Below are 25,124 nucleotides of genomic sequence, written 5' to 3'. Positions count from 1 at the left end.
AACTATTTCCCTTTCCCTGTGAGAAATCTCTATAAAATATCGTGTTATTACGGATTGGATTAGTTTGTGTCAATTTGGTCTGTGAAGGTTTTTCAATTTTTACTTTGAAAATGATTTATATGTTTTTTTTGCTCTTATGTTTCATTCTCTCTGGAGGTAAGAAAAACTTTCATTGAATTAACTCAGGTTATAGTATTGGACATATAATTTTTCTAATGTACCTCCTCTCCACATTTTTTTTGAGAGAGAGGTTAGATGAACTGCATACAGACTTATGCACATTGCCCATTGCACAAATCAATTCCATGCAGAGTGCAACAGACTGTTGCTTGGCACTGAAAGTCACAGCATTCTGATAATGACCTCTGACTTATAATAACGATAATAATAATGATAACGTCTTTATTATTTCGTCTTTTGATACATTTAAATACAAATAATCCTTCAAAATATATTTAAGAAAATAAAGGGCGAAGTTCAACTCGACAGCGGAGAGTGCTACTCTGTTGTTCTTCCACTTAACGCTGGAAAATACCGATGCGTACTTGTAGAATGATACAAAAGAACAATGTATAAAAAAATATTAAAAAATGTCTATGCAGTTTTTAGTGAAAGCGGCAGTTTTCAACTTTGTTATGTGAAAATAATGAATAAAAACCTACTGATAAGTCCTGAACAAAAGATTTTCAAGTTGGGTTTCGAAAGTTTGAATACTTCCTGTTTTGAAATTTGGTGGAAATTTGGTGGCTGATAACTAAACGATCTCCTGAAGAGTTCAGTTCTGAATGAGGGGGACAATATTCCTCGATGTCTAATATTGACATTATGAACATCAGTGCGGAAGGTTATTTTCTGATGAAGATAGGAAGGTCGTCCGGTAAGGATGATTTTATGAAAGAGATTTTCAGAATGTAGAAATCTTCTGTTTTCCATATTCAACCTGTTTCACATATCTTGTTGGAAATTCTTTCTCGCTTCCTTATTCCATATATTAATCGAAGGCAAGTATTTTGTACTTTCGTCTAATCTATATGTTAGTTTTTTATAGCTATCTTATGGGGAATGTTCCTCAATTTGGGTTATTACAGCAAATGCAAGTTTGAACAAAATAAAGTTGAGTTTAATTCATGAGTTTTTCAAATTCACTTTGAAAAGTATTAAAATTGATGTTTCAAATGTTGGGTTTTAATTTTTAAAGGGATTTGTTTCTAATTCACATATTGGCAACAGCGCCTATATCAAGTTGAAATAATTTATAAGTACCTAGATATTCTACTTTAAAAAAGGAAAATCATCTTTATAAATCAACAATTGAGGCAAAATATTAATTATAGTTCAATACCACCTCCACAAGCCTCATTAAGAACAGTTGTTTTGTTATTTATTTATATAGAGGAAGATAGGTTAGGTGCACAAAATGTCTATATGGCACAGAATATCTCGGAACTCGGAACATAAGTGAACAGAACAGCACGCCTCTGAAATATGCCATCTTTGTTTGTCTCATACAGGTAACAGATTCATTGTCCTTCATTAGCTATAACCGATGTTGCCAAATGATGAAATAGAAACGAATCCCTTCAAATGTTGAATGCATTATTTCATTCTTCTTCTTTTTTTTTAAACTACTTGATTTTCGTCAGGAAGAACATTCCCCATTTTGAGAGAGATGACTATTTATAGGTCGTTCGAGTACGTTCACTTATCCCCGCTTTCCATTTTTCGCTTCACTGGTTCCGTGGGAGATGACCGTTTTGGCGGGAAATGGCCATTTTTCGCTTGATGATGGCTTTCCAAATGTTGCGTATTTCTACGCTGGCTTGGCTGAATAAGTTCTTGGACAACATGTATGCGGCTTTCTTGAATTTTCTCCTAAACCAATGTTCCTCTCTGTGCAAGATCTCAGCTTGGGACCACTCGATGTTGTGTTGATGGGTCCAAACATGGTCTGCTATTCCTGATTTGCTGGTTTCCCCTCGCTGTGTGTGTTTCTTGTGCTCGGCAATGCGAAAATTCAATGACCTCTTAGTTTCACCAATATAGGATTTTCCGCACTCACATGGTATCCGGTAAATGCAATTCTTGGAATCGCAGTTCGCGTTTGGTGGCCTGGGTTTCGTGAGGCTGCTACGGATAGTGTTACCGGATCTGAAGCAGGTTCTGATGTTGTACTTGGAACCAATTCTTCTTATCCTCTCCGATAATCCTCTGATGTAGGGAAGTGCAAGCACTGGTTGTGACGGCTTCTCTTCCTTGCGAGGCTCCTGCTGTCTTCTAGCCAAAGTCTTTTCTACCATCGCTTTGGAGTAGCCATTCCATTGAAGATCATTTTTGATGATGTCTAGTTCCTTCTCGAGACCTTCGTATTACAGAGCCCAAAAGCACGGTCTAATAGAGCCTTGATGATTCCTCTTACAGTCGATTGATGGTGGTTGGATTCGTGATTCAGATACTGTCCCGTATGAACACAACACAACATTGAGTGGTCCTAAGCTGAGATCTTGCACAGAGAGGAACACTGGTTTAGGAGAAAATTCAAGGAAGCCGCATACATGTTGTCCAACAACGTATTCAGCCAAGCCAGCGTAGAAATACGCAACATATGGAAACCCATCATCAAGCGAAAAATGGCCATTTCCCGCCAAAAACGGTCATCTCCCACGGAACCAGTGAAGCGGAAAATGGAAAGCGGGGATAAGTGAAAGTACTCGAACGACCTATAAACAGTCATCTCTCAGAGGAATCAGTCCAGTCATCACCCGAAGACGATTGTAGATACTAACAATCGAAACGTCGTGAACTAACGTGACTTGGAATCTCTCCACTTTTTATTTTTATTTTCTTTTTCCATTCCTTTATTTTTATTTATTCAATTGTTCTATTTTTACCTGTATTTTATTTCACTATTATTTCATTTCAGGTTTATTTTGGTTAATATAATTGTTATTTTCAGCTATTCATTATCAATTCTTCTTTTTTAGTTGTTTCAGGGATTTCAAATCATTTTATATAGTAGACAATGGAAGTCCGAACTAGTAAAATTCATCATGAAACATTGTCAATCACCTTCAATCAAACGATAAATAGGGTTAGCTTCGTAATGTTTCCAGTTTAATCTTCCTCTTGAAAATGATCACTTGGTGATCGAAACACGTGTCGAGGTGTTGAAAATAACAATATGGTGTTCGGAAAAAACTCCGGTAATATTCACTACTGCACCAAAGGTTCCAAACAGTGCATTATAAGTTCATTTTTCAATGTCAAAAATGGAAAAAATATTTCATCAGTTCGGACTTCCATTGCCTAATATAATAAAAATTGATTTGGAATACCTGAAAGATTCTGTAAAAAAAAAAAGATTAGCTGAAAAATAACAATTTTGTTGAGCAAAAAACCGAAATTACATAGAAATAACATACAAGTCACAACCAAGAAAAAAGAACTATTAATACGAGCTGAAAATAAAAAAAATGGAGGAGGAACAATGGCTTTGGAGAAAATTCAAAAAAGCCACGTATATGTTCTCCAACAACGCGTTTAGCCAAGCTAGAGTAGAGATACGTAACATATGGAAATTTCTAATCAAGCGGAACACGACCAACTCCGTTAAAACCATTGAAGCGGATTGAGGGAAGAAGGGATAGGTGAAAGCACTCGAATTACCTATAAATAGTCTGATCTCGAAGGAAAAAGTCCAGTTATCACCCGAAGACGATTGTGGATACTAACAATCGAAACGTCGTTGAGTAACTTGGTTTGGAATCTTTCAATTCTTAATTTTCATTTCTTGTTGATAATAATTTTTCAATTCTTTTAATTTTCAGCTCGTGGTTATAGTTCAATTTTTTTTCGATATTTTTGGTTGTTGCTTATATGTTATTTCTTTTTAATTTCAGTTTTTTTTCAATAAAATGGTATTTTTCAGGTAATCTCTTTAATTTTTTACAGGGATTTCAAATCAATTCATATCATATTAGACAATGGAAGTCCGAACTGATGAAATGCATCACGAAACATTGTCAACCACCTTCAGACATAGAAAAAATAATTATTAAGAAATCTGTACCACTGGGTTCACGTACTTTACTAGTTTGTACATGTTCTTTGTTAAATGACTGTCATATTTTTCTGTACATTGAGAAATTCACAATGACTCCTAATATATTTTGGGCAAATATGAATTACCAGTACTAAATGCTATTAATTATTATATTTGAGGTGTTCAATCTATTGATTACCTAGAATTCAAATTATTATCTTTCATTTATTTCCAAATTTGGAAATTTGACTTGGAAATCAACTTCAATTTCAATTATTTTCCATAGCTCATGGAAACCTAGATGGATATGTTGGTCAACAAAAAGGGATAGTGGTAGCTACAACCATTAACGAAACTGGAGGTGAGCCCTAAATTTTATGAATTTATCATTGATATTGATGATTGTGGAGACATAAAAAACTGTCTTCATTTTTCAGATGCATCTTTCATGGATTATCACTGGAGAAAGTATGACGGTGTCATTCCTCCTGATGCTGTATCTGCAGGAGTTGATACTGACGGTACCCCTGTATATGTTGGTCAGGTGGGAGCAAGCTTCAATAATAATTATGGATTGATACCAGGTGCCATCAGAATCACTTCGGCTTATACCTATGTCACATTAGGAAATGGGGACTATTATGGATCCAATGTAAATGTTCAGGTACATACTAAGAAGTATAGGGTGTTTCATCAAGTCTTTCCTATCTTCAAATTGAAATAAAACAAACCTATTGATGCCACTATGTATAGAATATAACATCTTTCAAGGATCCGCCACGGTTCCTTTGGGAAAAGCGCATCCAAAACGTCCAATCTTTCATGGCTCTGGCGCATAAATCAGGCGAAATTTGACCAATGACAGGGGTTATGCTGGTTTTGAAGACCGCTATGCTGTTTGGCTTATTCGCATACACCTGGGACTTAATAAAACCCCACAAGAAAAAGTCTAACGAGGTCAAATCGCGTGATCTCGGTGGCCAGTTCACATCACCTCAACGTGAGATGACTATGCCTTCGAATTGTAAGCTCTTGTAGCTTGTACCTCTTCAATGGCTGTGGTAATTTTACTTGCTGCTGCATGATTATGTTTGGTTTTGATGGATACATTGCTTTTGTCCTGTATTAGTCTCTGATTCCTTGGGCATTGCTGTTCTCAAATAATAATAATAATTAATAATAATTCTTTCATTCCATCTGGATCATTTACATGATATTGGAAACGTCACAGTCACAAGAATATCTCATTCAATGATAGAGTATTCTAAGGAATAAATATAAAAAATGTATATAAATATGAAACACATTACTAACATCACTAAAACAGTCGCTAAAACAGATGATTGAACATTTCATTTAGAGCAGTGTTTCCCAAACTTATCTAAAGCGCGACCCCTTTTTGTTAAAAAAATTGTTCACGACCCCCTACTCATCACCCAAACCAAAATAGCGACAAAAATAGCGTGCCTAATTTACAACTGATGGTTTCTCAAATTTTATTTTACTTTACTGTTTAAATTCAAACTAAATACATTTAAAAAATTCAACAATTATTTTAATAATTGCGATATGTCCCACTAGTACACTAGTAGTACTTCTGCCAGACTAGTATTTACAATAAAAATAAATAATAAAAAGTCGACTGCACATTGTACACCGCGACATCTTTGTGTCTACATCGTAATACTTTTCCATGATATTCGCGAAGGCTCTACTCCTTACTTCGCTACTAGATGGCACTCTGGAACGTTCTCGTAGCCTCGTTTTGGCTTTATATAAGCGGCGATGTGCAATGAGACCTCAGTTCGAAACAGCACGTTGTGGCGAATGCAGCGGTATTAAGTAATGAGTAAATATTTTGCGACTTACGTATTCCAGTTTACGTATTTACGTCTACGATAAATTACAAATTATGGATGAGTTTTTAAAAAGAAGTGCAGAACCATCTACGTCTGAAAGTGGCAGTAATAAAAAGAAAAACAGACTTTACAGTGATGAATATCTTAAATATGGTTTTACCATTATTTCCAATAAACCACAATGTGTTATTTGTGGAGAAGTATTGTTAAACGAAAGCATGAAGCCATCAAAGTTACTTCGACATTTAAATAGAAAACATCCAGATAAAAAAGACAAACCCGTAGAATTCTTTGAAAGAAAGCTGAACGCCCTTCACAAACAGCAAGATACTTTTCAATTGGCAACCACTACTAACGAAAAAGCATTATTAGCAAGTTATAAAGTTGCTTATCGCGTTGCCAAAACTAGTAATCCGCACACAATTGCTGAAAATCTGATTTTGCCAGCAGCTTTCGAAATGGTACATATAATGATTGGTGAAAAAGAGTCTGCAAAGTTAAAAACAATACCTCTGTCAAATAATACTATCCAAAGAAGAATTAGTGATATGGCAGAAGATATTCAAGCGCAAGTTGTGGAAAATCTTAATAAATGCACATACTTCTCTCTTCAAATGGACGAATCCACGGATATATCTAACTGTGCCCAATTTATTACGTTTGTAACCCACATAGCAATAGATATTCCAGGTATATTTTATGAATATACATTTAAGGATATTGTATTATGCTATGAATATGCCATGGATATATATATATATATATATATATATTTTCTGGAGAATATTCCCTGGAAGTGCTCCTGGCGAACCTTTGATATATTCTAAGAATATTCCTTGGGAATATTCTTGGAATATCTTATAATATTCTTAGAATATCTAAGGTATATTCTATTAAGAATATTCCAGGAATAGAACCCGAGGAATATTCATAAAATATTTAGGATATTCTTAGTTTATTGTAGGAATATACAATAGAGAAACACCATAGAATATTCTTTAAATATATTTTATGAATATTCTAGGAATATTTGGAATATTCCAAGAATGTGACGAGTAACCGCTATTAGGCATGTATATATTGCATTTTGATACAAGATTCACAAAAGTAATAAAACACATAATATTCATAAACAAATATATTTTAAAAACAATATACACTGAAATATTTGACGTTTCAACCATTATTAAAAATAAAAAATCTAATTCAAAATATTTATTCACTGAATAAAATTTTCCTGAATACTGTCATATTACAAATATTAGAAATGTATTCAAATTAGGATATTCCTACTCTCAAACAAATGTATACTAAAAAATATACTAAAATAACAACTCTGTGAATTCATCAGCACTAATTAAAAAATAATAAATATATCATTTCATTGAAAAAGAAAAAGTGTATTACATCAAGAAATAGGTTAGGTTAGGTTTCTCACTTAGAAAAATAAACCCACAAATGAAGTATTTAAAATGAGTAGTATGATGGGTTCTTCAATGAATTTCACTTACTTAAAGTTATTGAAACTTTGCTCACCAGAATAGTTTTCCTTATATTTGTCCAACAATGCATCAGCCAGTGTTTCAATAGTAATACCTGGAACAAAATGTACATTAACGTTCATTATCACTATTTGAAAGTGGCACAATAAAACTGGAATAAAAATCAAATAGATATTTTTCGCATAGGTTAGTCATGAACATTTACAACATTTTATGACTTGGAGAGCAACTTGCATTGTCTTGTTGAAAAGTAATCATTACGTTTTCAGTTCCTTGGCGCACCTGCCTGTACCAGGTACCACTCTGTTTCCTTTTGGGCAAACTGATACTATCTTGAAAACGAGTGATAAAAATCATGAAAACAAATGATACAAAAAAATGTGTTATTCACTTACTTTTCTCTATTGAAGATACACAACTGTACTTAGTCAAACCAACAAATCCCACACACCAACTCTCCTCGAACCTAAAATGAGGTATAGTAGGTTAATCACCATGACTTTACTATCGATACTTTTGCATTTTACTTACTTTTCTTGAAGACTGAATAGATGCAACTCTCCTGTTTGAAGATCCAAAATCAAACTATTCGCTGTACTGCAAATTGGACAACCCCAAATTATAAATGGTACACTGAACGTGACAGAATTATACTTTGATAATAACACCAACACACCATGCATTACACACGCGAACCTGCCACGTCAACCGCCATGTTGAATCAAATGTCGAATTTAACGCAAACGCAAATGTACCATGCATTAAGGGACAGCCGCTTTCACAGAGCTTATTCGACTGTCGCGCGCTACACTTCAATTGACCAATGAGAAACGTTTACTCCAATTATTCAATTCCCCATTTCTCTGTTTCCTGGATTTTTCGCTTTGTAATCAAATAATTTCAAATACAAAAAGACAAATAGGATGAGAATTAACCAATTTATTGATGCAACTGGTTCATTTATTGGCCCATTCAAATTTTTTTGTCGTTTCCAACAGTTGCTGTTGGAGCAATTCATCCAGAATTTTTGCGTTGAGTTCAAAACTGGTTAACACTATCAGGGTTATATACATTAGGTTATGCATTCGATTAAGATCTTCAAATATTTTTGTTTTTAATAATATTGAATTTTTGGATACGTTATTATAAGATAATTCAAAATTCCATTGTATAGAATATACCAAAATATACCGTGGGGATATATTCTAAGAATATATCATATGGTATATTCGATCGACAATATTCTTAGAATATTCAAGGGAGAATAATCCATTTATAGACATTCTATGCACATTCTTTCGGAAATAATCCTGCCATATTCATTCAAGCATATTCTATGAATATTCTAAAGGCATGTATATATTCCAAGAATATTCTATGAATATTTGGAATATATACGTTCGTTTTATGATATACAGGGAATATTCCATGAATATCTAGTGCTGTGTGGGAAGATATGATACAAATAATGGCATTCAAGAAGATATTTTATTTTGTTCCCCATTGGAGACCAATACCACTGGAAAATGTTTATTCGACAGTTTTGTGAAACGCACAAGTAAATATGTTATTGACTGGGGAAAATGTATTGCTATATGCACAGATGGCACTAAAGCTATGACAGGACATCAATCTGGTCTTGTCGTCAGATTACAAGAAATAATGCCTAATGCCAAATGGAGACATTGTTTTTTACATCGAGAAGTTCTGGCGTCAAAAGCTTTACCTCCTGAAATGTACTGTGTTATGAAATCCATCATTAAAGTTGTGAATTCCATTAAAGGAAAAGCTTTACAGACCCGATTTTTCGAAAAATCTGCGAAGACATGGGTGCTATATTTCAAAATCTTCTTTATCACACCGAAGTAAGGTGGCTTTCAAGGGGCAACGTCTTAAAAACAGTATTTCACTCAAGAGCAGAGCTTTTAATGTATTTGAAAGATGAGAAGTCCCCATATGAAAATCAATTTTCCGATCCTATTTGGCTTTTGAAACTAGGTTTCCTTGCTGATATATTCGAACAATTAAATATTTTGAACAGTAATTTGCAAGGTCGCGACATTAATATGATTACAGCCACAGATAAAATTAAGGGGTTTATAAGAAAAATCGATTTATGGTCAACTTCACTTGGCAAAAAGCAGCTCGATTCATTCCAGTGCGTTCAGGAAATTATAGAAAATGTATGTTACAGTGCTACAAATTTTGAACAAGTTTATGCAGGCATGCAAGTTACTTTGCTTAATTTAAAACAACAGCTCTGTGATTATTTCCCCGAAGAAATTCAAAACAGTTACGACAGTTGCAGATGGATACTGAATCCGTTTTTAGCCTTTCCTTTCAACATGCTGAAATACCAATAAACATGAAAGAACAACTTATTGAAATATCAAGTGATGGAATGTTGAAGCTCCAATTTTTTTCCCAGAACCCGGACGAATTTTGGACCAAAAAGATGCAGGAATACCCTCAGTTGGCCAATGAAGCTGTAAAATGTTTGGTTCCATTTGTAACATCATATTTATGTGAGTTAAGTTTCTCGTCTATGACTGCCATTAAAACAAAAGTGACAAATCGTCTCGTACTTGAAAATGATATAATTGTGTGTGTCTCAAATACACAGCCTAGATTTGAAAGACAAGTCTCATTAACATTGTAATATTTGACTTTATTTTCTTCTTTTACTTTTAAGGACTTTTTAAGGACTTTTAATATTAAGTTTTATGTTTCGTTTGATAATTAATTGTTAATTTTTATTCACGGCTTTATTAAAATAAAAATACATGATTTAACAAAGTAGTGTTTTTGTTTTATTTTGGAAATTTCCGGCGACCCCCCTAGTACCTCATTGCGACCCCCCAGGGGGTCGCGACCCACACTTTGGGAAACACTGATTTAGAGTGTATATAAGTAAAACACATTACAAACATTAATAAAACAAATGATTTCAGTTTCACTAGTTCGGACTTCCATTGTCTATTATATAAAATGATTTGAAATCCCTGAAACAAGTAAAAAAGAATAATTAAAAAAAAATAGTTGAAAATAACAATTATATTAAGCAACAATAAACCTGAAATGAAATGATAGTAAAATAACCTGCAAGTAAAAATATAATAATTGATTAAATGACCAACACCAACGTTCCGGTCGAAGAAGCACTCCAAATCATACAGAGAAAGCTATCCGAAGACGGGAACCTGAAAGAGAGAACGAATCTACCTATAGAAGTAATTATGGAATTACTAGGATGCTGTGTACGAAACTGTTATTTCCAACTGAAAGACGAATTCTTTACACAAGATGAGGGACTGCCAATGGGATCGCCACTTTCACCAGTCATAGCCAACATATATATGGAGTGGTTTGAAACTCTGGCCATTGAAGAAGCCCACAAGAAACCTCGAGTCTGGTTGAGATATGTTGACGACACCTTCATAATATGGAACCATGGGAATACTGAACTAGACGCCTTTCTGAAACACATCAACAGCGTGAGATCTTCCATCACTTTCACAATGGAGAAGGAAATCCACAATGGATTGCCATTCGTAGACGTTTTGGTGAAGAGGACCGACACTAAGTGGGAAACATCTGTATACCGAAAACCCACTCATACGGGACAGTATCTGAACCACGAATCCAACCACCATCAATCGACAAAAAAAGGAATCATCAAAACTCTATTAGACCGTGCTTTTGGGCTTTGTAATACAAAGGAAGGTCTCGAGAAGGAACTAGACATCATCAAAAGTGATCTTCAGCGGAATGGATACTCCAAAGCGATGGTAGAAAAGACTTTGGCCAAAAGACAGCAGGAGCCTCGCAAGGAAGAGAAGCCGTCACAACCAGTGCTTTCACTTCCCTACATCAGAGGATTATCGGAGAAGATAAGAAGAATTGGTTCCAAGTACAACATTAGAACCTGTTTTAGATCCGGTAACACTATCCGTAGCAGCCTCACGAAAACCAGGCCCCCAAACGCGGACTGCGATTCCAAGAATTGCATTTACCGGATACCCTGTGAGTGCGGAAAATCCTATATTGGTGAAACTAAGAGGCCATTGAATATTCACATTGCCGAGCACAAGAAGCACACACAGCGAGGAGAAACCAGCAAATCAGGAATAGCAGACCATGTTTGGACCCATCAACACAACATCGAGTGGTCCCAAGCTGAGATCTTGCACAGAGAGGAACATTGGTTCAGGAGAAAATTTAAGGAAGCCGCATACATGTTGTCCAACAACGTATTCAGCCAGGCCAGCGTAGATATACGAAACATATGGAAACCCATCATCAAACGAGAAATGACCAACTCCCGCCTAATCGGTCATCTCTCACGGAATCAGTGAAGCGGAAAATGGAAAGTAGAGAAAGTGAAAGTATTTCAACGACCTATAAAATAGTCATCTCTCGGAGGAATCAGTCCAGTCATCACCCGAAGACGATTGTAGATACCAACAATCGAAACGTCGTGAACTAACGTGACTTGGAATCTCTACACTTTTTTATTTTTATTATTTTCTTTTTGCATTCCTTTAATTTTTATTTATTCAATTATTATATTTTTACTTGTAGGTTATTTTACTATCATTTCATTTCAGGTTTATTGTTGCTTAATATAATTGTTATTTTCAACTATTCTTTTTTAATTATTCTTTTTTACTTGTTTCAGGGATTTCAAATCATTTTATATAATAGACAATGGAAGTCCGAACTAGTGAAATTCATCACGAAACATTGTCAATCACCTTCAAACAAATGATTTCAGTTTTGCCCGTGTTGAAGAAACTCTGTAGTACTATAAAGCGTTCTCCAAGAGGTATTTTTTGAGAGTGGATTTGAAAGTAATTTGACTGTTTACCTCTTGTACGTATGTGGGAAGAGAATTGAAAAGTTTCATGCTCATATAAAATGGACTGTTCTCATATAGAGCTGTGTGATGTTTGGGAAGCCTGATAGAGTTTCCTTGTCTTGTGGAATAGCTATGAAAATTAGAATTTTTTTCAAACATTTCCTGATGGCCTCTGAGGTATAGAATGCATTTATAGATGTATATGCTAGGCAGAGTCAGGATTGAGTTCTGATTGAAGCATGTTCTGCATGAGTCTCTTGGACCTAAACCAAATATCAGCCTAATAATTCTCTTTTGGGATATGAAAATTCTATGAGCGTGTGATGTGTTGCCCCATAATATTATATTATAAAATATATGAGAATGAATTATGGCATAATATACGTTTAGGAGTTGCATGTTATCCAGTGCAGTTTTAAGCTGTAGAATTGCATAATACCCACTACTAATTTTTTTTTTATATAGAGTTAATATTGTTTTCCCAGCTCATATTTGCATTCAAATAAGACCCCAAAAATTTTGTAGACTCTGATATTTTTATCAATTCATTATTGAGTATCACATGAATTAAATGATTGGAACGAGAAAATAACTTTTTAAAAAGAATTTATTTTACAAACCAGAGACGACTGTCTCTTACGAGAGCTACAAACAGAATGATAATTAATATAATGTTAACTGGATGGTAACTGCATGTCGAGATAAGGGATTCCTGGAATATCTCTTACTCAGCTGAATCTCCGTGTGAATGGCCGTGTCGTGGGAACTATGACCACGTAACTCCTCCCTCCTTAGGCCGAAAAAATAATGGAATTATTTTGGCGGCTTGGAACCATATCTTCGTCATTGGAATTTTCTTCTTTTTGGGGTGTTTTGAAGCAACAACATCCCAGTATACGGGTTTTAATCCAATTTTTCTTAAAAGCTGCCAATATCAGGACAATTATTGTGATAGTAACTCCTGCAAAAACGCCAAAAATGGTAGTGTTATTTTCGGAGTTGTTAAATTTGTGGATTGGTTTCAATCGGTCCACTATATTGTTGATTTCGTAGAGTTCTTCAAAATTGATTCTCGAGAAATTTTGTGTTTCATATATTGTTGACTTCTCGATATTTTTCATTTCAATTTTAGGTAAGATCAGTGGCTTGCCTGTTCCTGGTAATGGTAATCACCATCATTATCATGGTAATCACCATCTACAGTGATTTTCAAAAAGTTGGCACCATATGGGAAACTTATTTATTATCCATTTGTCAGAAAATTTTATACCTGATAAAAATTGGTGCATTGCGAGAAACTTGGATGATTTGAGATGTCAAAATCCAAAATTTCCGAACGGTGTACAGGGAAGAACAAAAATAGAAATTTTGATCAAGAGTAAACTACCCTTATTTTCATTGTTATTAACTAACGTTCACTCGCTTGGAAAGTGGTACAGGATTCTGATTTAGTGAATTCGATTTCAAATTAGAACCATTGTCTAAGGACATTGTCTGAGGATTTATAGTCGGTCAACCACAATGTAACACAATGGACGCACTGGCAAGAGCTCTGGAGTTTGAGGCTGTAAAACAATCCTGCAAAGTTCAAACTATGGAGGAAGACGGAAAAGGTTCTGCTGATATTGAGGCCACTTTTAGAAAGGTGATAAAAGGAGTTTTGACTGAAAAAAAATAAATAAGATGCTGGAACCGTGAGAAAATTGGGCATGTGCGTAGCAAATGTCCAAGCATTCAAAGAACCAACACCAAATCAGGAAAACTAGAGAGGTTCCGTGAGATGGAAAAATCGTCAGCCTGTATCCAGCAAGCCTCCGTAAGAAACGCAGATGTCCTGTCACCCGATGGCTGCTCACATTACCGACGAGCAGAAGAGAGGGAAGCAGCTATTTATAGAACTACAGCTGTAGACGACAACTGGAAGGACAATATGATCAGGGAAGACCAAGAGAAAAATCCAGATCTTGGTTTAGAAAAATAATCAAAGACCATCGTGGCAAGAGGTATCAGGTTATTCGCCAGCGGTTACCTTGGGAAACGGGGTTCTGAAGCGAGTGTTGGATTCTGAAGATGGTGAAGAAGAAAGGCGTCAGACCGTGGTTCCCAAGAACAGACGACGGTAGGTGTTCAAATAAATCCATGATGGATTCACGGGAGAATATTTGGGGGTAACGTAGACCCTCCAGAAAGTAAGGCAACGGTTTTACTGGGTTAATTGTCAAGCCGACGTCCGGGACTGGTGCAGAAAGTGTGCTGTATGCGCTGCCAGTAACGGACCTAGGATATGACCGAAAGCTCCAATGCGCTAGTATAACGTGGGTAGTCCATTTGAGAGAATCGCCATCGACATCGCCGGCCCGTTCCCAGAGTCCGACCATGGGAACAAATTAATACATCCTGGTAGCCATGGACTACTTCAGTAAGTAGGCAGAAGCCTATGCCCTGCCCAACCAGGAAGCCTTCAACGTCGCTGACGTCCTGGTAAAGGAATGGATATGTCGATTCGGTGTCCCATTGGAGCTGCATTCGGACCAGGGGAGAAATTTTGAGTCCAACCTGTTCCAAGAAATATGTAAACTGTTGGACATTCGAAAGACCAGAACCACAGCCTTACATCCACAGTCCGATGGAATGGTGGAACGAATGAATAAGACTATAAACCGCCACTTATCCAAGGTAGTCTCTGACCATCAAAGAGACTGGGACCAATACCTCCACCTGTTCCTGCTGGCTTATCGTTCGGCAGTGCACGAGTCCACCGGCCAAACTCCTGCCAGTATTATTATTGACCAAGAGCTGCGGCTTCCTTGCGACCTGAAGTTTGGGACGCTGCCAGAACAAGACACTGCGAGGAAAGACTATGCCAGCAAGCTTCGGCAGAGAATGGACGACATTCATGAACGAGTCTGTCTGAACATCCGGAGTGCCAGCGATAGGATGAAGGAGACCTATGACATCAAGGCGAATGCTGGAGGATTCGAAATCGGTGACCTAGTTTAGCTGTACAATCTTGAGCGACGGCGTGGTTTATCACCGAAGTTGCGGAACTAGTGGGAAGGTCCGTACAAAATCATGAGAAAGATTAATGACCTCGTCTACCGAATCCATAAGCCACCTCAAGGAAAGCCTAGGGTCTTCCATTTTAATAGATTGGCTCCTTATGCTGGAAATCACGATCAAGTTCGCGCACTCAAACCACCAGAGGATGGAATGGCGTTCCAGCAAGTCATATCCTTATACTCGAACGGACAGAAGGTCGTACGTGGGGTAACTCGAGAAGAGCCACGAGACCTTTTCAAGGTTCCAGTTGATCACGCACTAGCTCACTGCGTGGCAGAGGATCTCCAAATGTCCAAGGGTATCGCTGTGGTATTCAACAAGAAATTCGGTCAGCTCCAAACAGTACGAGAACAGAATCCAGAAGTCGGAGGAGTGCTACAGTTGAAGAAGGGTCAGAGAAACATCTTCTACTTGGTGACCAAAAAGCATTCTCGAGACAAACCGTCCTATGAAGATGTCTGGAGAAGTCTCACTAGACTGAAGGAGGCGATGCTCGACCAGAATCTCGTGGACTTGGCAATCCCGAAATTAGCCTCTGGGCTCGACAGGCTGGACGAATTGTGAAAAGCATGTTGGAAACGATCTTCAGATCCACATAAATAAAGCCAGTCTGATTAGAAACACACTCCACTCTACTTGATATTTCGATATATTAAAGAAATTGTTAGAAAATTACTAATGCCAAAATTAAAATTGTTGATATATCAATGTTAGTAGTGGAAAAAATGCTATATATACCTCGGCTGAGAAGGCTATTATTTACCTCGCACATTATATCCCTCGGCGCAAAATGCTCGGTAAATAATAGCTCACTTCTCACCCTAGGTATATAATATACTATTTATTATATTTAATAGTTATAAATAAAAGTGTGTGATAGCATATATCTACCTTTTATATGGTAGCCATTATATGCAAAATTCTGAGCCATAAATACGAATAAATTGGCCAATTCCATCATAAACAATTGAATTGGATACTTTTTAACAATGCACATTTCAGAATATCTGTAAAATTTTTATGAAAATTGATACCATAGTCGTTCTAATTGTTCAATATTGATAAACTTTTTTTGCTACAATTAGTAATTAGGACGAATTGTTGGAAGTTATCACGATAATTTTTTGTTTGAAGGTGATTGACAATATTCCATGATAAATTTCATTAGTTCGAACTTCCTTCCTTTGATACTATATAAAATGATTTGAAATTCCTAAAAGAATCAATAAGATTTGAAAAAAATAGCTGAAAATAACAATTAAATTGAGCAAAAAAACCGTGGAATTAAATTACAGTAAATTAAAATACAAGTAAAAACATCGAATGATTTTACGAACAATAAAAAAAAGTTATTGAGAAATTTCAATCCAAGTCACTTCACAACGTTCCGATTGTTAGTATCCACAATCTTTTTCGGGTGATGACTGGACTGATTCCTTCGAGAGATGACTATTTATAGGTCGTTCGAGTACTTTCACTTATCCCCCTTTTCCATTTTCCGCTTCACTGGTTCCGTGGGAGATGACCGTTTTGGCGGGAGTTGGCCATTTTTGCTTGATGATGGGTTTCCATATGTTGCGTATTTCTACGCTGGCTTGGCTGAATACGTTGTTGGACAACATATATGCGGCTTCCTTAAATTTTCTCCTAAACCAATGCTCCTCTCTGTGCAAGATCTCAGCCTGGGACCACTCTATGTTGTGTTGTGTTGATACGGGACAGTATCTGAATCACGAATCCAACCACAATCAATCGACTGAAGAGAAATCATCAGGAAGGTGGACAGGTCACTGGGAGACTTATCCTTTATATTGGCAGGTGTAGGCTGAGACTCGCCGAACACACACTCTTTTTGGCAACCTTGAGGTGTCTCACGGTGGCCTCCGCGAAGGATTTGGAAGGTGCAGCGACATTGCTGTCGTTGCGCGGCTTCTTCAACCTTCTTGGGGTTCCCTCCGTGGAGATGCACAAGTGAGAAAGCTTTCCTGCAGAGGCAGCCGGTTCCTTGCCTTCAGTCAAGGCGGAGCTCTTAGCGCCCGCCGCAGGAAGTGCCCTTGCTGTTGGTGGTGGAGTGGGGGAGGTGGAGGGTGCACTTATAGTTGCTGCCACTCCTGCCTCCTTTGCTCTCTTTCTCCTTTTGGCCTCAGCGCCGCAGATGCGCTTACGCCTTGGCCTTTGTATTACATCACGAGGTGATCTGCTATGTCCAGCCTCATTCCAAGCGGTAAATTGTGGTGGATATTTCTCAAATCATCCGAAAGAACAATTCGAATATTTCTGTTCATCCCCACTCACCACCTCAGATTAAGGTAGGCACTTCTGTCCAGCCTCGGGATTGGTTTTTATTTTTGTTGTTTCTGTTTTTGTGTTTGTTTCATCCATGTGTGTTCCCACGAGTAGCAAGGAAAGAGTTTGTCACCTCTGGCAGAGCTCCACATTACCAAGGAAAGGCTGATTACAATGAGGTTTCGCCCGGTTCCTCTAGAGGATCGTTCGTGACCCTGCGGCCATTCAGCTATCGGCACGATTCCTTTCACCTCAGCTTGGGTAGGCTGGTCCAGGGTGGAATGTTTTGCGAAGACTTTTGGGGAGTTTCAGTTCTCCTCACCCTGCTTATTCCTGCCACTGACCAGGAGTCCGGCGACCCCGTCCATGAGGCCACATTGGCTTCCCGAACAGGGCCGCCCGATAGGTAGCCCAACCCACGGGGTAGAGATGACAGTTTGGCGGGAGTTGACCATTTTTCGCTTGATTATAGGTTTCCATATGTTGCTTATCTCTACGCTAGCTTGGCTGAATACATTGTTGGACAACACGTATGCGGCTTCTTTGAGTTTCCTCCTAAACCAGTGTTCCTCCCTGTGTATGATCTCAGCTTGGGACCACCTAATGTTATGTTGATGTGCCCATACATGTTCTGCTATTCCTGATTGGCTGGTTTCCCCTCGCTGTGTGTGTTTCTTATGCTCGGCAATGCGAATTCTCAATGACCTTTTAGTTTCACCAATATAGGATTTGCCGCACTCACAGAGTATCCAGTAGATGCACTCCTTGGAATCGCAGTCCGCGTTTGGTGGTCTGGTTTTCGTGAGGCTGCTACGGATGGTCTTTACGGACTTGGACTCAATTCACCTTATCCTTTCCGATAATCCTCTGATTTGGGGAAGTGCAAGCACTGGTTGTGATGGATTCTTTTCCTTGCGAGGTTCTTGCTGTCTTTTAGCTAAAGTCTGTTCTAATATGATGGAAGGTCTCGAGAAGGTACTGAACATCTTCAAAAATGATCTTTAACGGAATGGCTACTCCAAAGCGATGTTTCTTTTATAATATTTGTTTTCAGTTAGTTTAACTCAATTTCTGTAAATGGTGCGATAACGAGAGAATTGTATTTATTTTCATTGGTTTTATCTTTAAGAATAATTATTATAAAGATAAAATCAATGAAAATAAATACAATACCAAGAACATTTGGAAAACCGTTAATGGAATTGTTCCATCAAAAAATGAACAGGAGATTAAACAAATACGGCTTACCGATGGTAGATCTGTAGACAAAGACAAAGATTTAGATATCGCAAACTCGCCAAATAATTATTACGTCAATGTACGTATAGAGATGACTAATAAAATAACTCCACACGAAGAAATAATACACAGACCTGACCCCGCGCTCCAATCCGTTTTTCTAGAACCAACAAATCGTACAGAAATTGAAACAATAATATCAAATCTGAAAATTAACAAGGCCCCTGGCTACGACGTCATCAAAACCGAAACACTAAAGCTCATTTCTGGAAAAATATCTCATCAGTTAGCACATCTATTCAACTCAATAATACAAGAGGGCTATGTCCCAAATGAATTCAAACTGGCAGTGGTCAAACCTGTGTATAAAAAAGGGGACAAAACCCTACCGATCAACTACAGGCCTATCTCGCTGATTACTACCCTTATAAAACTGAGACTAGAAATATATTTAAATAAATTTAAACTATTATCTAAAGAGCAATTTGGGTTCAGGGAAGGAAAATCAACAAATGACGCCATCAGTAATCTCCTAAAGAAAGTATATGAAGCTGGGTATGGGTACTCAGCCCTGTGTATCTTCCTAGATCTCTCCAAGGCCTACTAGAAACGTTGGAGAGAATTGGTATACGGGGAACCCCCGACAGGCTCTTCTCTAGCTATCTGTCAGGGAGAAATCAAATGGTAAGAATAAATAAAACCTATAACAATGAGAAAGAGATTCTGTGTGGAGTACCCCAAGGCACAGTACTTGGACCAGTTCCATCCATAATATACCTCAACGAATTAATGGCGCTGGATACAACTGGTGAAGTAATCCGTTTCGCTGATGATACCGTGATATTTTACACAGACACGAATTGGATGAACCTCAAATCCAAATGTCAAGGTAATATGGAAAAAATCCTGAACTGGTTCAGTTCACGAAAATTAACTGTCAACTACGAAAAAACGAAATACATGTCTTACACCTGCTATAAAAATCGACACCCAGAATTTAACTGCTTCTCCATCAAACATAAAAACGAGTCAATGAATATACATGCAAATTATGACATTAAATACCTGGGTACTTAAAAGTACACCTGAAACAGTTAATAATATTGCGAAAATACTTCCTGAAAATTATTCATAAGAAAGTGAGGAATTACCCATCTGAAAGACTATTCACTGAAACAAAGATTTTTTACTTGAGGCAACTCCACTTTTTCAACATTATGATACATACCTACAAAAACAAAAATAACATACTACAAAAATCAGACCACATTTACCAAACTAGACAAAAAGCAAATTTGTATACGAACACAACTGCAACTAAAAGGAATCTTGGCCAGAGAAATCACTATTACTTATGTTATTCAATTCAGTTCAATTGTTTCCACAGTACCCTTAGTTTAATTACGTTGTAATTTTTCGTAATTAGTAAATCAAAGTTTAACTGTTTGAAAAGTGCAGTAAAGAATAAATTATTGACTTTTCATTGATATTGGTTTTTAATTATGCTTATGTATCAAGCTATTTCGCAAAAAGTAGAAATAAAGTAAGATATTCATCTGTTTTTAAAAACTGTATCAACTTTGCATCATTTTTGGCATAATTTTTTTTGGTGTTTTAAATTTTTGCGAAATAAGTTGTATTTAGAATTGCAATTGGTAATAAAAATGCGTTGGAAAGATAAGTTAGGCATAAAGCACTAGGTTTGTTGAGGTTTGGCTAAATTTGAGAAATCGGCAAATGTCAAATTTTCGAAAAACTGTAATAAAAATACATTTGTACTAGACAGCTAGAAATTGGTATATGGGTAAAAAATGAAGAAACAATCATCTTTTCTCTTCCCCGATTTTCGAAATTTCGAGCTGCTTTTCTGAACATTTTTTGAAAAAAATGTCAAATTTGACAGGAAAGAAAAATCACTTGATCGGTTATATGCATGTCATTTGGCATCATTTTTGAAGCACAACCTAATGGAGATATCAAAAGTTGCTTGAAGAGATGAACAAAAAAAAATCCCATTTGATGCGGACTTTATGTGTGACACTGTATATTCAGTTTGCAGAGAAATTCTATAAGTGACTTTCTGAATTGAATATGAGAAATAGGCAGTAGATTAAAATTCGTGTTAGCTAATAAATTCATTAATTTACGTAAACAACAACATTATTTAATGATCCCAATATTTAAAAAAGGAGATATTTCGTCCTTGGATAATTTCCGTCCTATTTCCATTATCTCAATTTTTAGTAAAATTGTTGAAATAATTTTAAAAAGACGCCTATATTCCTATTTTGAAACAAATAATTTTTTCTGAAACTCTCAATATGGTTTCCGCAAAGAAAGATCCACCTCGCAAGCTGTTTTAGATGTAGTTGGATATGTCATTGATGGCCTTGAAGATGGACTGCATACTGCCATTACACTTTTTGATTTATCTAAGGCTTTTGACTGCGTGGCACACACGCTGTTACTTGAAAAATTACAATATTATGGGGTGAGAGGAGTTTCGTTAACACTTATCAAATCGAACCTCACAAATAGATATCAAGCTGTTTCTTGCAATAATACCATTTCTCGCTTCAAACCTGTAGTACATGGAGTCCCTCAAGGATCTATCCTTGGGCCCTTAATTTTTATCATCTACGTAAATGATTTCTGCAATTTTATGGCGCCAAATAAAACAATTCTCTATGCTGATGATACCACCTTAATCTACGGTGGAAATAGTATCAACAAACTAACAGAAATATCGAAAGACATTGAAAATAAAGCAAATATTTGGTTTCTAACAAATAATTTGAAATTAAATACCAATAAGACACAACGTCTTCAATTCTTCACTGTAGACCCCTCAAATGATAGCGTGAAATTGCTTGGCATAACACTTGACAATACCTTATCTTGGCATCAACATACAAATCAGCTCAGGAACAAGTTATCCAGCACTATTTATGTTCTACGACAACTTCAAAATATTACCAGCTTCGATATATTAAAATTTACTTATTATTCGCTTTTTCATTCTCACATTGGTTATGGGATTGTTCTTTGGGGAAACTCACCTGGTTCTCTCAATATCTTTAGGTTACAAAAGCGAGCCATTCGAATATTGGCAGATGTAGGTTTTCGGGAACCGTGTCAGCCAATTTTCAAAAAACCAAGTATCATGCCTGTACCAACGTTATTCATTTTTCATGTTTTGCTAGAAATCCACAGATTTGCGAGTACCTTACCTAAACGTTCTAATATTCATCAGTACCGTACGAGAAACGCTGAAAAGATCTGTATAAATCGATATCGCCTAGCTAAATCACAAAAAATTCTTTGGATTACAACTTATATAACTGTTTACCAGTCAAGCTGAAAGATCTTAGAATGAATAAATTCAAACAATCCATTAAACAACTACTATTGGAGGGCTGCTTTTACTGTGTGTCTGATTACCTGGGGTATTTTAAAAATCGCTCCTAAGTCTCAACATACAAGCAAGATACTCATCTGACTACCGTAAATATGCTATATCATGTTGTTCTTTCATGTTTTTAATGTTAATCTTTATCTTGCTCTACTTTTTATCTTAAATTATATTTTATACTCATCCGATCTGAAATTACTTTTGCTGTGCGTAAACATATATGACAAATTTGTCATGACTTGCTACAAACATGTAAAGTGTAATGTGGTTAAATAAACTTCTATTCTATTCTATTCTATTCTAATTGCCAACTGAAATGGAAATTGCATTTTATGGCCATGATTACATGTATACTTACCGGATTCCCATGTACAACCTGGAGTTTCTGTGGGATTCATATTTGTTTACTGTAGGTTTATTCTGTAAACGTCACCATAACCATGCTCTTGGTAACTGAACATCATTATTACTAATTCTATTGTACTCTTTCTTTTTAATGATCTATAATATTCTTTTAGAATTGTAATGATTTATATTTTCTATTGTTATATTTTTATCTTGTTTCACAAATTTTACTGCATCAATTTTATCTATGTTGAAAATTTGCAACCTACATTGTATTACATAATTTTAATTTAAAATACTTGAGGAAGAAATAACTATTGATGAACCACCCCCACCGCGGACAGCCAATGGCTTTGCGGTTTCTCTCCTTGTTTATTGTTTTACATACTTCATAAGATATAATGTTGAATTTTATCCAAATAAACCTTATTATTATTGAAATGGAGCAGATGTAAATTTTCTCAAGTAATGAATACTCAGTCAGGGGTCGCGTAAATTATTGCATATGTTTCATTGTCCGCACAAATGTTTGATTTTATTTCCTTTTTTTCAGATTTTATGCAGCCAGTTCCCAAGTAGGATTCAGTGGTATCCTGCAAATGACGCTGATTTCTCAACAATTGCCAACAGAACGTCATTGGTAGTAAGTGGATTTGAATTTGATCAGAGCTCTACTGGTTACCCCTTGTATATTGGGCGTTCACAGAAGGGGATTCATCGTGTGGTTGGAAAAATCAGGAATGTGAACGTTGGAAACCATATTCAAGGCCGATTGTATTACATTCACTCACAAACAGAGTACTTCGCCTCCAATTATGAGGTTCTGGCTTTTTTTTGAAACGAGCGAATGAAATGTATTTGAATTAAATTATTACAAAATATCTCACGCTCTTTTTGAAATCACTTCAACCCTTCAACTATATAGAACGTTTTCAACCCCTGACTATCCTATAAATCTGTGTAACTTGTCAGCAACTTCAAAAAGACGAACATTCTTAAGAAAACAAATTAGAAACTGAAAAATTATTCAATAATAATTGTGATAATCTTGTGAGGCACTGCTTGGAACCTTTGGTGTAGTAATGAATATTACTGTAGATTTATTCCAATGAATATTACTGGAGTTTTTTCCCAACACCAAATCGTTATTTCAACACCTCGAAACGTAATAATCTTCAATAGGAAGATCAAACTGGAAACTTTGCGAAGCTAACCCTATTTACGCTCTACAGTTTTACCATACAGGTATACCACACATACAGGTATACCACACCTAAATTAATTTTACAATTTGCCTAATATATTATTTTACAATATGTCCTTATGTAATGTTTGAATGTTATAGCTATACAGGGCTTTTCATGATGAGCGTTAATTAGCCGTTTCTGGCAAACTATTCAACGGATCAACCTGAAAACTCCACGGTATGCATAAGTCAATATGACCTAGACGAAGCGGCGTTGTCGCTTCTACTATAAAGTAGCGGCTTCTTTAATTTTTCAAATGGAACACCCCGTATATTATATCATATTATCACTTATCAACACTTTGTCAACAAATTCCTATACTATTTCCCTATGCCTATCTATTACCGTTTAGAAGATATAAATTAATATCGATATTTTTTTTACCAAACATGAACTTTTATAAATGCTGATAATCTTGAACTCTCTTGAACTAAAACGATCAAATTTGAAATGGTGTGGAGTGGTACTATGAGGATCGTCACTCCGAGTCATATTTTCATTTGCCTCATACAGAGTCTTCAAAAAATGCAGATACTTTGATTTCATGAAAAAATTGAGTTCCACTCATAGAACACCCTGTATATTTCAACATTTTTGAGCTCTACATCCAATTTTAGATTAACTTTGTTCAGATATTACTATTTCTATTTTGAACCGTTTTCGAGATAAACTGTTTCAAACGGAAATTGACATGGTTTCCTTGTTCATCACTCATTTTTGTAAAACAGATTTCGTTTGATGTTTCTCAATTAGTCACAGATAATACAATGAAAAGATAATTATTCAAATACTCCTCAACCATCGAATGAAACTTCTCTTCAAATAATAGTTTTATTAACGCTGAAACACGAACTAAAAATGATAAACCCATAAATTAATGAGTTAATTTAATCGTTAGTGTATTTCAGAATGTGTTCAAACATATCATCACCTCTACTTAAATAAACATGTAATCTCTTCAAAAGATTGTCATGTGTAGCGCTGCTGATCAAGTCTGAAGTCAAACTATTGAAAGCAGTATTTTTAATGAAACCCCACACGAAATAATGTAATGGATTGCAACCTGGTGTTCTAGGAGGCTAACGAGAAGGTCCATTATTACCAATCCATCTGTCTTCGAAGATTTCGGTTAAAGCTTCGTTGACTGAATGAGAATTATGGGGTGGAGCACCATCCATTTGGTACCATACACGTTCTCTTCCTTATCTATTATTTAAAATCATTTGAATTCCATTCCTCAGTAAATCTTTATATTTTGATGCATTCAAATTATCATC

At 36.1% G+C, this 25,124-nt stretch overlaps 2 protein-coding genes across 2 annotated transcripts; one reads left to right on the top strand and one right to left on the bottom strand.

Moving 5' to 3' along the window:
* On the top strand, positions 1-23,481 carry LOC111516266 (uncharacterized). Its single transcript, XM_074176621.1, has 4 exons — positions 1-156; positions 4,326-4,400; positions 4,477-4,703; positions 23,154-23,481. Exons 1-4 carry the CDS (start codon positions 111-113, stop codon positions 23,436-23,438), a joined length of 633 nt encoding a protein of 210 aa, XP_074032722.1. The 5' UTR covers positions 1-110; the 3' UTR covers positions 23,439-23,481.
* LOC141482801 (uncharacterized) lies at positions 7,139-8,256 on the bottom strand. Its single transcript, XM_074176622.1, has 3 exons — positions 7,932-8,256; positions 7,796-7,866; positions 7,139-7,494 (listed from the first exon to the last, which is right to left on the bottom strand). Exons 1-3 carry the CDS (start codon positions 8,081-8,083, stop codon positions 7,406-7,408), a joined length of 312 nt encoding a protein of 103 aa, XP_074032723.1. The 5' UTR covers positions 8,084-8,256; the 3' UTR covers positions 7,139-7,405.
* Positions 23,482-25,124: the final 1,643 nt, after the last annotated feature.

Source organism: Leptinotarsa decemlineata, unplaced genomic scaffold (genome assembly GCF_025532065.1).
Source record: "Leptinotarsa decemlineata unplaced genomic scaffold, Ldec_3_MD MMD2_tig00001973_RagTag_RagTag, whole genome shotgun sequence".
Classification (NCBI taxonomy): domain Eukaryota; kingdom Metazoa; phylum Arthropoda; class Insecta; order Coleoptera; family Chrysomelidae; genus Leptinotarsa; species Leptinotarsa decemlineata.
This window is presented reverse-complemented; position numbering and strand designations above follow the sequence as displayed.